The sequence below is a fragment of the Saccostrea echinata genome, unplaced genomic scaffold (assembly GCF_033153115.1).
Source record: "Saccostrea echinata isolate AGI-Se365-2 ecotype Australia unplaced genomic scaffold, CSIRO_AGI_Sech_v1 ptg000025l, whole genome shotgun sequence".
NCBI lineage: Eukaryota > Metazoa > Mollusca > Bivalvia > Ostreida > Ostreidae > Saccostrea > Saccostrea echinata.
In genome coordinates, this window is record NW_026889774.1 from 17122332 (window position 1) to 17137006 (window position 14675).

Here is a 14675-nt window from a genome sequence, read left to right on the forward strand (position 1 = left end):
GAGATGTTATTGGTTTTGTCATTTGGTAAAATATTGCAAAGTTGGGAATGTCTACTTTCTCTCTGCTGACATTGAACAAAAGCTATATGTACTTGAATATCATCATTTCATGCCATTTTTTTTAAAATCTTAGATGAAAGCATGCTAACTGTTTTCAGTTCTTTCAGTACTTTAATTTTCCTTGGCTGGTCACTAAATTTAATTGAATCTACCTATATGTGAAAGGAGAAAATTGTACCAAAATATGCTCAAATGTTGTGTTTAAAACATTATATTTACATTTGCAAATGTTTTCTTTTATATAACACTATCAAAAGCAACGCGTATCTATATCCGTATAAACACGGGTTCCTAGCATCATAAATGTTCGACGTAATTTCTCAGTGACGTCATAAAGGGTCGACGCACAATCAATGGATCAAATACGTGCCGTTGAGTTTGAAAAATAAATCATTTCACACGTTAAAGATTAAATCAGAAAAATATAAAACATGAATAAGTCATAAATATAAATATAAGTAATAATGTATCATTTTTAAGCATCTATTGGGATATAAATATGGATTGGTACGAGATCAAATTTACCATGAAGCCCTTTGGGCTTTATGGAATTTGATCTTGTAACCAACCCGTATTTATATCCCGATAGATTTTTAAAAATGGTACATTATTTCTTAATTAATATCTAGCTGGCCTTTCCCATTATGAACAGAATGAGGAAAGTATTTTTTCTGACATTAGAAAAAATTCATATGCTAATTGAGGCACCCATGTGACTTTCTTACTGACCAGTCAGCTAAATGAGTTGCATTATGAATGAGTACTATAAAAAATACTAGGGAATTTTAATGCTTGAAACATGGCATTCTTTTACTTGCTTTCTGAAAGGCAATTTTATATGCATATCATTCACAAATTAAATACGAATCTACAATTTCCATGCTCACAATTACAAACAATTGATATATATGCATATATATTGTACATTTTTTTAGTTTTGTAAGGGGATTAGTGGACAATTGCATTTCTACATGTATTCCCGATTACCATTGAATACAAACTTCATGTGCAGTGCTTGGTCCAAAACGATAGACGCTGGTTCCATGCATATTGTTATGCATAAAAGGCTTTTGTTGACCATTTAAAGTTTGAAATGTATTAGAAATAATGTGTAAATTGACCTAAACCAGGTGACTGTGATAAAATATAAACATCTTGTAAACCAGCATGTTTTATCATTCAGTCATTGGATTGGACAATTGTTCTCTGTAAGCGACCGTCTATTCTATTTATATTTATTCATAAAAGAGCATTTGGTCACAAACCAGGCTGAATTTTGATGTCATAGGGTCGAAAAATTCATAGATAATGCAGTATTCTTCAAAATTATAAACAATACATGCTATCGACACTATTCAGAAGGTGTCATTATCCTTCACTCTTGTTTTAAAATAACCAGAATGATTGTAGATTTATTATAATTCATCGTAAAAAAAAAAGGGGCCCCAGACCATAATTATGGCAATTCATCCTTTTTCTTCTCAAGATATGCAAAGTTATGATTAGTCATATTTATATAGAAGCATCCTTATGCAGTGTAGATTGAAGGTTATTCAAATCACGACCCCCTGGAGTAGTGTGGGGCCACTATGAGTTTTAAATAGGAATACAAAGTGAAAATCTTTTAAAGTCTTCTTCTCAATGACAATCATGATTAGACATATGAAAGTGCAACCATCCTCAGGTGTTTAGATTCAAACTTTTTCCAGGCACTCTCCCATTAAGGGAGTGGGGTCACAATAAGGGATAAAAATTTTATGCAGGAACTTATAGGAATTTTCTTTAGAAATATTTTCTTCTCAAGAACAACAGAGTCATGGTTAGTCTTATTAATATGGAAACATTCTCAGATAGTGCAGATTCAGGTTTGTTCATGGCCCCTGTAGATAGGTTGAGGCCACAAGAACTGATATGATGGAGCTACAACGAAGGCACTTAAAGTTTTACAATGGTATATATTGGAAAAATCTTAAAAAAGCTTCTTCTCAAGAACAGCAAAGTCATGATCAGTCATATTTATCAAGTAGTGCAGATTCATATTTGTTCAAAGCATGACCCCAGGGGTAGGGTGGGGCAACTATGTGTGATGAAAGTTTTATGGAAAAGCCATGATCATTCATATTTATGTGGAACCATGCACAGGTAGTGTATAATAAATATAGTTCAAATCTTGACTCCCAGGGCTAGGGTGGCACCTTGATGGGGGTGATTGTTGGGGGAGGGTGTAGGGAGTTGGGAGCACTTATTTTAACTTTTTAAAACTGAACTGTTTTGATTTTCCTAGCTAAACTGCTCAGGTGAGCAATGTGGCCCATGGGCCTTTTGCAAGTTTAGCAAACCTTAGTACTGGGAAAGTTTGTTGCTTTGAACAGCATGCACAATTCATTGACTTGAAAAGAAATACACCTTAAAACAGGGATATCTCAAAAGAAGACCACCATTTGAATGACAAAATCACTCAAGCGGTCATTGAGGTTTACAATATAATAATGATATATAAAATCTTAAAAGCATCTTTTTCTTCATATAGTGGTAATTCATGTTTGTTCAACCCATGTTCTCTCAGGTTAGAATGAGGCAAGAGTACAATCTGATCATTTGACTTAGGTATGACAATTTATGTCTTCAGATACTTCTTGGGGTAAGAGACTGTCATGAAGACTTGGCAGCCCAAAGTTTACACAGCCTGGCAGACATGGTAAAGATCTTAGGAAGAGACACAGTAATTGGTGGAAAAAGTAAGGAGTACTTTACAAAGGGAACTCCAAAGGTACAGTATCATGCTTGAAATTTCCTAAGACATGTATTCCTGATCTGAAAGCTCAAGTGAGCAATTCTGATCAAAATTTGTATCATACTGATTATTCGTCTTGTTTGCTGTACAAATGCACTCTGGAGCTCATGCATTTTTGCAGCCATCTTGTGCCAATACATATTCTCCAATATAAGTTCAATAACCCTATATTATTCAAAGACCAAGAGAAATCAATAATATGGGGATTGTGCTGGGTTCACTATGTGAAGACTGTGTCACCTTTATCTTAAAGCACTATTGTCTTGGTCCATGTGGCATTTTGGAGGAAAGGTACATTCTGCTGTTATAGTGGTATATTACTATTAGTGAGATATAAAACCCAACATTTTCAGCAGTAAATATCTTCAATTTCATTTAAATAAAATGCTGGCTGTTTAAAGTACAAGTCATATTGGATATAAAAATGGAGAATTGGAATTATGAATTTTATTAAATTTTCTGATCATGCATTGAAAAATGAGAGCAAACTCTAAAATTGAAGTTACAGTTTTATTCCCCCCTCCCAACTAATTTAGGGGTTATGTTATAATCACCTTATTAGCTCACCTGAGCTTAAAGCTCAAGTGAGCTTTTCTGATCACCTGGTGTCTGGCGTCTGTCCGTCTGTCTGTCCATCCATCCGTCTGTAAACTTTTCACATTTTCAACTTCTTCTTAAGGACCACAAGACAATTTTAGCCAAAGCTGATACAAAGCAACCCTGGGTAAAGGGGATTCTAAATTGTTAAAATGAAGTGCCAAGCCCCCTTCAAAGAAGAGATAATCAAGAAAAGACAAAAAAAGGGTGGGTCATTAAAAAATCTTCTTCTCAAGAACCACAGGACCATGAAAGCCGAAACTTACGTGAAAGCTTCCTGAGGTAGTGTAAATTCTAAATTTTTTGAATCATGGCTCCCAGGGGTAGGGTGGAGCCATAATATGGAATCCAATTTTAACATTGAAATATATAGGAAAAATCTTTTAAAATTCTTCTCAGAACCACTGGGTCAGAAAAGCTGAAACTTAAGTGGAAGCATCCTGGGGAAGTGTAGATTTTAAATTGTTCAAATCATGACCCCTTGAGGTAGGGTGGGGCCACAATAGGGAATCAAGTTTTACATTGAAATATATAGAAAAAAATTTCTCAATAACCACTGGGCCAGAAAAGCTAAAATTTAAGTGGAAGCATCCTGGGGTAGTGTAGATTTTAAATTGTTCAAATCATGACCCTGGGGGTAGGGGGGGCTACAATAGGGAATTGGATTTTATCAGCTCACCTGAGCTGAAAGCTCAAGTGAGCTTTTCTGATCACCTATTGTCCATCTGTCTGTCCTTCCATCTGTCCATCCCTCCATCTGTAAACTTTTCATATTTTCAACTTCTTCTCAAAAACCACTGGGTCAATTTTAACCAAAGTTGGTACAAAGCATCCTTGGGTAAAGGGGAGTTTAAAATGTTAAAATGAAGGGCCAAGCCCACTTACAAGGGGAGATCATCAAGAAAGACAAAAATAGGGTGGGATCATTAACAATCTTCTTCTCAAGATGAATCTCCGCCACAACTGACCTAAATCGATAAAAAATAGGTAGCAACTGTTCCTTCACCAAGCGCTCAGCACTTTGAAGTGAAAGTTGTGGGTCCCTCGAATAAGACCTTAAAAACTGAGGCCCTGTGTCACAACAGGCATTGGCATGATAAAGATCCCTTACTGCTCAATGGCCTGAGTGCCGAGTAAAGGTCTAAATTTGAAGCCCTTCACCAGTGTATGGTGTAGTCTCTATATGAGTGAAAAATTCTTGAATGGGACTTAAAACAATGTCAATCTTCTCAAGAACCACTAGGCCAGAAAGCTGAAACTTATGTTGAAGCATCCTGGGTTAGTGTAGATTCTAAATTCAAATCATGACCCCTGGAGGTAGGGTGGGGCCACAATAGGGAATCAAGTTTTACATTGAAATATATTGGAAAATTTTTTAAACATGTTCTTCTCAAGAACCACTGGGCCAGAAAAGCTAAAATTTCAGTGCACGCATCCTGGGGTAGTGAAATTTTTTAGCTCTTCTGAGCCAAAGGCTCAAATTTATCACAGGGTACCCTTGGGCACAGGGGCTCATGTTTAAAGTAAAACTAGGGTTGTGACCCTTAAACAAGGGGAGGTAATTAGGTAAATAAAACCAAAAGTACTGGTTGCTAAAAAATCTTCTTCTCAAGAACCTCTGGGCAGATTATTAATAAACTTACACAAAAGGATGAGGATATGTTGAAGATTAAAAATTGTTCAAGGCATCACCCTGGGGCAAAGGGCGTGGTCTCAAGATCACTTCAAAGTTGACCAAAAATTACATTTTATTAAAATGTTGATATTTTGCTTACTGTAAGGACTAGGATCATCAAATCTTGTCAGTTGATGCATCTAAGGACCTCATATCATGTTGACTCAAAAGTACATGTAGGTCACAGTGACCTACTTTTTGAACTTTGCAGGCATTCGAGTTCAAAGCGTTTTAGAGGTATATTTTGGACATTTTAAGGCCTATGATCATAAAACTTTGTAAGTTGCTGCATCTTGGGTCCTCGAAAAAACATCAACTGAAAACTAGGTCATTGTGACCTACTTTTGAAATTTTATGACTATATTTGAATATTTTGGGTACTATTTGGCTTAGAATCATCAAACTTTGTCAGTTGATGTATCTTAGGTCTTCAAAGTAGGTTGACTTAAAAGAAGGTCACTGTGACCTACTTTTCAATTTATATGGCTATAGATTAATATTTCGGGTGCTAATTGGCTTATCATCAAACTTTGTCAGTTGGTGCATCATTGGTCCTAGGAGTAAGTCGACTGAAAAGTAGGTCACTGTGACCTACTTTTGAATATTTGTGGCTTCAATTAAATATTTCAGGTACTATTTGGCTTAGAATCATCAAACTGCGTTAGTTGATGCATCTTGGGTCCTCAGAGTACAAGAACTGAAAATTAGGTCACCGTGCCATACTTTTGAAATTTTATGGCTATATTTAAATATTTTTGGGTACTTTTTGGCTTAGAATCATCAAACTTTGTCAGTTAATGCATCTTAGGTCCTCAGAGTACGTCTACTGAAAGGTAGGTCAATGTGACCTACTTTTCAATTTACAGGGCTATAATTAAATATTTTGGGTACTAATTAGCTTAGAATCATAAAACTTTGTCAGTTGATGCATCTTTGGTCCGCGGAGTAAGTTGACTGAAAAGTAGGTCACCGTGACCTACTTTTGAAATTTTATGGCTTTAATCAAATATTTCAGGCACTAATTGGTTTAGAATCATCAAACTTTGTCAGTTGATGCATCTTGGGTCCTTGAAGTAAGTTGAATGAAAAGCAGGTCACCATGACCTACTTTTGAAATTTTATGGCTCTATTCAAATATTTCAAGCACTTATTGGCTTAGAATCATTAAACTTTGTCAGTTGATGCATCTTCGGTTCTTGGAGTATGTCAACTTACATGTAGGTCATCGTGACCTACTTTTGAAATTTTATGGCTCTATTCAAATATTTCAAGCACTTATTGGCTTAGAATCATTAAGCTTTGTCAGTTGATGCATCTTGGGTGCTTGGAGTATGTCGACTGAAAAGTAGGTCACTGTGACCTGATCAAACATTTTTCAGCTACTAATTGGCTTAGAATCATCAAATATTGTTAGTTGATACATCTTGGGTCCTCAAAGTATGTCAACTGAAAAGTAGGTCACTGTGACCTACTTTTGAAATTTTATGATTATAATTATATATTTCGGGTACTAATTGGCTTAGAGTCATCAAACTTTGTCAGTTGTTGCATCTTGGGTCCTCGGAGTATGCCAACTGAAAAGTAGCACTAGGTCAACATGATCTACTTTTGAAATTTTATGGCTTTATATAAATATTTCAGGTACTATTTGGCTTAGAATTATCAAACTTAAATAGTTGATGCATCTTGGGTCCTTGGAGAAAGACGTGATAAGTAGGTCCCCATGACCTACTCTCAGGTATACTAATTGGCTTAAAATCATCCTAGGTTCTCAAAGTGTTTTATCTAAAATGCAGGTAATGATGACCTACTTTTGGAATTTTAAGACTTTATTTAAATATACAGAATACTTAGAGGCTTCAAGTAGAAGTGATGCTGGTTATACAATTTATGAGAAGGGCGATTCAAGGCCCTTGGGCCTCTTGTAAATTGTTCAAATCATGACCCTGGGTGTAGGGCAGGGCCACAATAGGGAATCAAGGTTTATTAGCTCACGTGAGCTGAAAGCTCAAGTCAGCTTTTCTGATTACCTGTTGTCCATCTGTCTGTCCCTCCCTCCGTCTGTCCCTCCATCTGTAAACTTTTCATATTTTTAAATTCTTCTCAAGAATTGCTGGGTCAATTTTAACCAAAGTTGGTACAAAGCATCCTTGGGTAAATTGAAGTTTAAAATGTTAAAATGAAGGGCCAAGCCCCCTTACAAGGGGAGATAATAAAAAAAAAAAATAGTGTGGGGTCATTGAAAATCTTCTTCTCAAGAACCACTGTGCCAGAAAAGCTGAAACTTATGAAACTTATGTGGAAGCATCCTGGGGTAGTGTTGATTCTAAATTGATAAAATCATGACCCCCCCCCCTTTGGGGTTAAGTGCTGGGCCACAATGGGGAATCCAATTTTTACATTGAAATATATAGGAAAACTCTTCTTCTCAAGAACCACTGGGCCAGAAAAGCTGAAACTTATGTGGAAGCATCCTGGGGTAGTGTAGATTCTAAATTGTTATACCCCCTGCAAACAAAGTTTGGGAGGGGGGGGTTATTTTGGAATCAGCATGTCCATATGTCTGTCTGTCTGTCTGTAGACATGATTTCATCCGGACCTTTTCTGAGAGACTATTGCATGGATTTGTCTGAAAATTTGTACAGTCATTATTCACCATATGAAGGCGTGCACCTGATGTTTTCATCATAATTGGATAATTCTGCATTTTACAGGTGTTTTGTCATTTTTATTGACTTAGTCATGTTGAGTTTGTGTAGGTTTGAGACATAGAATCTAGAACTGCCAATTAGTACATTTGTATAAAAATGTGAATTGCAGCTATAAAAACTACTCATTAAAACCCTAAAAAATCACCAAGTATTAATACTAAGTATTTTCAAAAGTTTTTTGTTAGATAATCCATACAAATCTAAGAGTCATACAGTAACCTTATGAAAAAAAAGTTGCATCAAGATTACAGTTTTTTGGGTTTTTTTTTTCATTATTTAAAACTTTGTAACAAATTTTAAAAAAATCTTTGTTTTCAACAGAATGACATATGCATGCATTTTCTATTGTACTGTGAATCCATTTCTCCCTTGGGAGTAATGAGTCGACATGCATTAAGTTAAAAATTAACTAGTTATAATTGTAACGGTTACCATTACAGATTTTCCCCAAAGGCTCCCCAACTCCCTTTTGGTGTCTTATTTCCTGTAAGCTTCATTAAATAAGGCAATCAAGTATACTGGTTGTTTTTCACATTTCACAAGTGCACAAATGCATGCATGTGCAGGATGACCATGTCAGCTCGTCTATACTATTAATGCATCTTTGTATTCTGAGTATCAAAATATAAAAGTTACAGCTAAGTCAAGTATATTGATCATTTTAGCAATGCGTGCGCGCGTGCATCTGCATGCATGTTCATAATGACCATGTCATCTTGTCTACACTATTAATATATTTTATATACTGAGTATCAAAGTTTTTCATCAAAAAGTATAAAACTTAATATGGCTATATAAAGTATATTAATCGTTTAAGAATTGCATGCGTGCATGATGACCATATCATCTTGTCTACACTTTTAATACATGTATGTCTCTATATTCTGAGTATCAAAGCTTTCCATCAAAAAATATAAAAGTTACGACTATATTAAGTATATTGATCATTTAACACATTTCACGCGCACGCACGAGCATGCATGTGCATGATGACCATATCACCTCATCTACACTTTTATTATGTCTCTTTTTAGGTCACCTGAGTCACTCAGGTGACCTATTGCTATCCGTATTTGTCCGTTGTCATGCGTTGTGCGTTAACATTTAAACATTTTCAGCTTCTTCTCTGAAATCGCTCAAGCAATTTCAACCAATTTTGGCATATAGCATTTATGGGTGAAGGGGGACAAAAATTGTGAATTTCATGGTCCCTGCCCCCCTGGGGCCTGAGGGGTGGGGCTAAACCCACCAAAATTAATGCAATCTTTAAAAATCTTCTTCTTTACCCCTGGACATCAAGCAGTCAAACTGTTGGCATGATTGTAATAAGCATTGAGCCCTTTACCAAAATTGTGAAATTCATGGCCCCAGGGTCAGGGGTTCTGGTGCTAGGGTGGCGCTATATAGATCATATAGTGAAAGTGCATTATTTCTTTGAATATCCTTCTCTGCTCCAGGGTATTAGATAAACTAACTAAGTACATAGTTATGTAGAGCAAGACTGCCTCTTCTAAAATTGTGAATTTCATGGCCCCTGGGTCAGGGGTTCTGGTGTTAGGGTGAGGCTCTATTGATTATATAGTGAAAATGCATTAATTCTTTGAAAATTTCTTCTCTGCTCCTGGGTATCAAATAAACTAACTAAGTACATAGTTATAATGAGCAAGAGCGCCTCTTCCAAAATTGTGAATTTCATGGCTCCTGGGTCAGGGGTTGTGGTGCTAGGGCGGGCTCTATTGATTATATAGTGAAACTGTATTATATCTTTGAAAATCTTCTTCTCTGCTCATGAGTATTAAATAAATTAACTACATGTAAGTACATAGTTATGATGAACATAGCTGCTTCTTCCAAAATTTTGAATTTCATGGCCCCTGGGTCAGGGGTTCTGGCTTTAGGGTGGGGCTCTATTGATTATGTAGTGAAAATGCATTAAATCTTTGAAAATCTTTTCCTCTGCTCCTGGGTATGAAATAAAGTAACTTAGTACAATGTTATAATGAGCACAGCTGCCTCTTCCAAAATTGTGAATTTCATGGCCCCTGGGTAAGGGGTTCTAGTGTTAGGGTGGGGCTCTATTGATTATATAGTGAAAATGCATTATATCTTTGAAAATCTTCTTCTCTGCTCATGGGTATGAAATAAACTAAGTACATAGTTATGATGAGCATGGCTGCCTCTTTCAAAATTATGAATTTCATGGCTCCTGGGTCAGGGGTTCTGGTGAGGGTGGGGGGAGGACTCTATTGATTATATAGTGAAAATTCATAATTTCTTTCAAAATATTTTTTCTACTCCTTGTTATAAAGCAAAGAAACAAGTGTATAGTTATGATGAGCAAGGATGCTTTTACAAAATTTTTAAAACTTGTGGTCCCAGGGGTTCTGTTGTTTCTCTGAAAGGGGGGGCTCTATTTGATAATATGGTGAAAATGTGTGAATTCTTTGAAAATCTTCAACTAATTGCATAGTTATGATGATGAGGGTACCTCTTCCAAATTTGTAAATTTTCAACATCTGGACCATTTAGTCAAGTGTTCTGGTCCTGGCCAGGGCTCTATTAATTTGTATTCTATTGAGTGAAGTTATTCCCCTTTGCCATTCACTTTTGATAATTAATCACTGTAGATAATGTATTTGAAAGGTTAATAGAATAAAGATTTATGCAAGAACATTTATTGTATAATATAAAAAGTACTTTTATAGTTTTAATAATAAGATAGGCTTGGAAATAATAGATGAATAAAAATGAAACAAAAATAACTTATCTTCTTAAATGTTCTTCAAAGGCCAAGTGAGGCCAATGTGAGAGGTAATAATATAGACATTTTGTTAAAAGTCTGCATGGTAATAATGATAAATGGGGGACAGATAGAAAGATACTAGATCAATTATTTTGTTGATCTTAATCATACTAATTTTCTTGCTATTGGGCAACAATTAAAGCTTCATTTATCAGTTTATGGATCCTCTAAATTGTTGTACTCAGGTGACCGTTAAGGCCCTTGGGCCTCTTGTTTGTCAGTATCAAAGGTTTTCATTAAAAAATATACAGTACCGACCAGACACAACCTAACAGAAAGCGCACCCCAGGTTCGCTTTCTGGATTCGCTTCGGGTTTGCTTGGGGTTCACTATAGCTGACCCCGAGCGAACCATGAGCGCCTCCGAGTGAACCCACAGCAGACCCAGAGTGAACACCGAAAGCGAACCCCAAATTCAGTAGCGAACCCAGAAATCGAATGTGCATTCAGTGTTGTGCAACAGAACTGTCAATCAGGATTAGCAATAAGACATGTTAACCAATCAGCGTGTTGACCAACCAGCATGCCAGTTTGTCATTCGATGTAAATAAAACGTTGTACAAGCAAAGCGTGTTAATGTACAGTGTGAAACTATTATTAACATGATTAAAAAAAAATTATATTTATATTTTAATTATCCAGGTAGCATGTAATATTTATATATTTATTTTCTTTCTTTCTTTATTATTTTTAAAATCCATTGATATACATTGCGTAAATTTATCAGACAAGATGTGTTTTTATGTACAAAAGAAAAAAAAGAAAATAATGGTTATTAAAATTGTTACTAAAAAAAGAAAGAAAATTGGTTTTTGACAGATTATAGCATTTCATCATCTCAAGATACTGTACAAGATTATGTATATGTATGTGCTTCATTCAATTATTTTATTTTTATAATTCTAATTAACATTTTTGTTTAAATCCAGATCAACATCAAAATTATTGATCTTATTTATTGAAAATAGAAAAAAAATAATTGTACAGCATAAATGTACATGTATGTCCAATAGTAACCTATATACTATGGCATAATTTTGATTTATCTTTTACAAAAAAAAAAATGTGAAACTTGATTTAGGTTGTTTGTTTGTTTTTTTTTTTTAAACTGAAATAAAAGAAAAAAAAATGAAGCGCGATTTACAATGAACATAATTGAATGAACTAATAATCGGTAGTAAATGAGCAATACAGTAAGTCGTACAGTATTGTATTCTCTTACAATAGCATAACTTTTAATGATAAAGAGAATTTAAGATGATTAAAGATTTTATCTCTGATATTAAGTATGCTAACTGCTAATTGTGGTCATTATATTTTTTTATCAATACATCAACAATGTATATTTTTTTTTAAAAAAAATTAATAATTTCAATACTTACAAATATATTTAGTCGGCAAATGCACATTACGTGATTGTCGGGGTTACTTTTCATCCCTGATACTTATTATATTTTTTATATAATTTCTGCAAATGAATGAATGTGAAAAAAATTGCTGATTTTTTAAATTCATCAAAAATGGTTTAAGATATGAACTGGAGACTTGTTAGAGATGATAGGTTATGTCTTCTAAATGAGGGGAATCACCTTTTTGTGCGTCGTCAGTACTTCCAGTCGTTACCGGATGCGAATTAAAAAAAGTCGAATTTTTAAACTTTTTTGTTTTTCTATATTTTTCTTTTATTTTAATAAGGTTAATAGAGGCTCTTCTGAAAATGCTTAATATATAATTTATTTTAGAATTGATCAATCCAAACTCTAGATATTCGCATTTCTAAATTTGAAGCGGGTCCAAAATGGCGGCTGTCTCTGTAAACTCCGATAAGTAGGTCAGAGTTTACGGAGTCAGCCGAGCGTTTGTTTGAATGAAAGTACCATAAGGATCAAAGAAATCTGAAGGAATTGTTGGATTGTCACATCACAATTACGTTGCAATTCTGTTTCGAACTAGAGTTTTAATCCGGGGTTTCCTCAAACGTCTACTATAATTGTTCTTGTCTGTATCTCAAAGTAGAAAAACGACATGACTACAAGTGGAAATACGATAACTACAACCTTTTGTTTTACACCACGGAAAACTGATCCTAAACCATGGTTATAAGTAATAGCTTTTCAAGAAAATTGCCTGACTTAAGCAATCAATATATAGTAATTATTACGTGGCCTTTGTTTTTCCCCATGCAGGTTTGTGTCATATTAAATGAACAGAAAAGACAAAAATAAGAAAACCATTTTTTTTAAAGATTGTTTAATGAAGTTGATATAAATATTTTTTTTTTCTAAAAGATGTTGTTATTGAACATAAATGGTATCAGATTCCTTGACCGTCACAGGACGAGACATTTTTGGGCGAAACATTCCAGTCTTTTCATGAATGTGAAACTAATCGGGATAGTCCACTTAGGGGGTGAACAGGAAAATAAAACTTGTAGAAAATCTTACCTAAATCACTGCTTTAGTGTTACTTATCCATACGATATATAATAAGTACAATACGATAAATATATTTTCTCAAGCTCGATATTCAGGTTATAAGAACATTTTGAAATTTCATTGAAGCTATCACCATTCAATAGAAAATACATTCCAAAGGAAATGCGCGAATATTTCCCCGTGACGTTTGGCGCGAAATAATGTATCGTGACCAACCTTTCGTAGTAGACAAATGGTCTGATGCAGAAGTATATAGAAGTGCAGAAAAAGATTACATGGACATGCAATTACATGAAATAAAAAGTTGAATACATAAAGAATAAAAGAAAGTAAACAGTATCATCAGAGAATGGCTAAAGATATGAATATGAAACTTGCTGAGGTGATAGAGCATCAAATGTAAATATGGTGATTGACCACTATTTTTCGTCGTTCTTACTTCCAGTCGCAAACGGAAGTGAATTTAAAAATGTTAAATTTGCAACTTTTTGTTTTTCAATATTTTTCTCTGGGATTTACAGGGTTAATAGAGAGTCTTCTAAGAGTTTTATGTATGTTTTCATCTTTTTGATTGAAAAAGTTTGCAGAGATTTTTATAAAATTCACTTCCGGTCGAATGTTTAACTGTCCTCAAAATTAGAATTTGTTCTCACAATATTGCTCGGCAACAGTAAATGAAGTCTAAAACTTTCAGGTCTGATAGTCAGTCATCAGTGTATTTGAATCGTGAGAAAATCTTGTATCGTCGTTACTTCCGGTCGTGACAGGAAGTGATGCAAAAAAGTGAATGGTTAATGGTTAGCTTTCTTGGATTTTCACGCTGAATTTCTTTTATAACTTTTTCAGCGTGATTTTTTGTTTTTATTTTCAGAATCGGACGGAAGACCTCTCATTGCTCGCAATGAGTTTCTAGTTCTTCTTCTTCTTCTTCTTCTGCTTCTTCTTCTTCTTCTTCTTCATCCAAATTTTGTCCAGGCCATAACTTTAATACCCTTTGACATTAAGACTTCAAACTTGGAACATAGATAGATGACATTGAGAAGGAGTGCACGCCTCCAACATTTTTTACCTTGACCTATTTATAAGGTCAAGGTCAATCTTTTACATCAAAATAGAGTTCAGCCCATAACTTGAGATCCCTTTGATATTAGGACTTCAAACTTGTAACATAGGAAGAAGACCTTGAGACAAAATACACTGCATTAGAATTTTGACCTTGACCCCTTTCTGCCTTCAAGGTCAAATAGGGAAAAAACACGATCTGACCATAACTTGAGAACTTTTTGACATTAAGACTTCAAACTTGGAACATGCAGAGGTGGTATAAAGAAGGGATGCATGCCACCAAAATTTTTGACCTTGATTCAATTATTATAAGGTCAAGGTCAATCTTTTACATCAAAATAGAGTCCAAGCCATAGCTTGAGTACCCTTTGATATTAGGACTTCAAACTTGTAACAAAGAAAGAAGACATTGATACAAGATGCAACACACCAAAATTTTTGACCTTGACCTCTTTTCTTCCTCAAGGTCAAATAGGGAAAAAACTTGATTAGACCATTACTGAAGAATCCTTTGTTATAAAGACTTCAGGCATGGA

The 14675-nt window shown here is 34.8% G+C and overlaps 1 protein-coding gene across 2 annotated transcripts in view; it reads left to right on the forward strand.

Moving 5' to 3' along the window:
* Positions 1 to 14675, forward strand: part of LOC133192068 (protein-associating with the carboxyl-terminal domain of ezrin-like) — a 474471-nt gene that overhangs the window by 290645 nt on the left and 169151 nt on the right. For both annotated transcript variants that reach the window (XM_061327911.1, XM_061327912.1), the window contains one exon: positions 2690 to 2830. In XM_061327911.1, coding sequence (XP_061183895.1) covers positions 2690 to 2830 — 141 coding nt within the window. The remainder of the gene's footprint in view (positions 1 to 2689; positions 2831 to 14675) is intronic.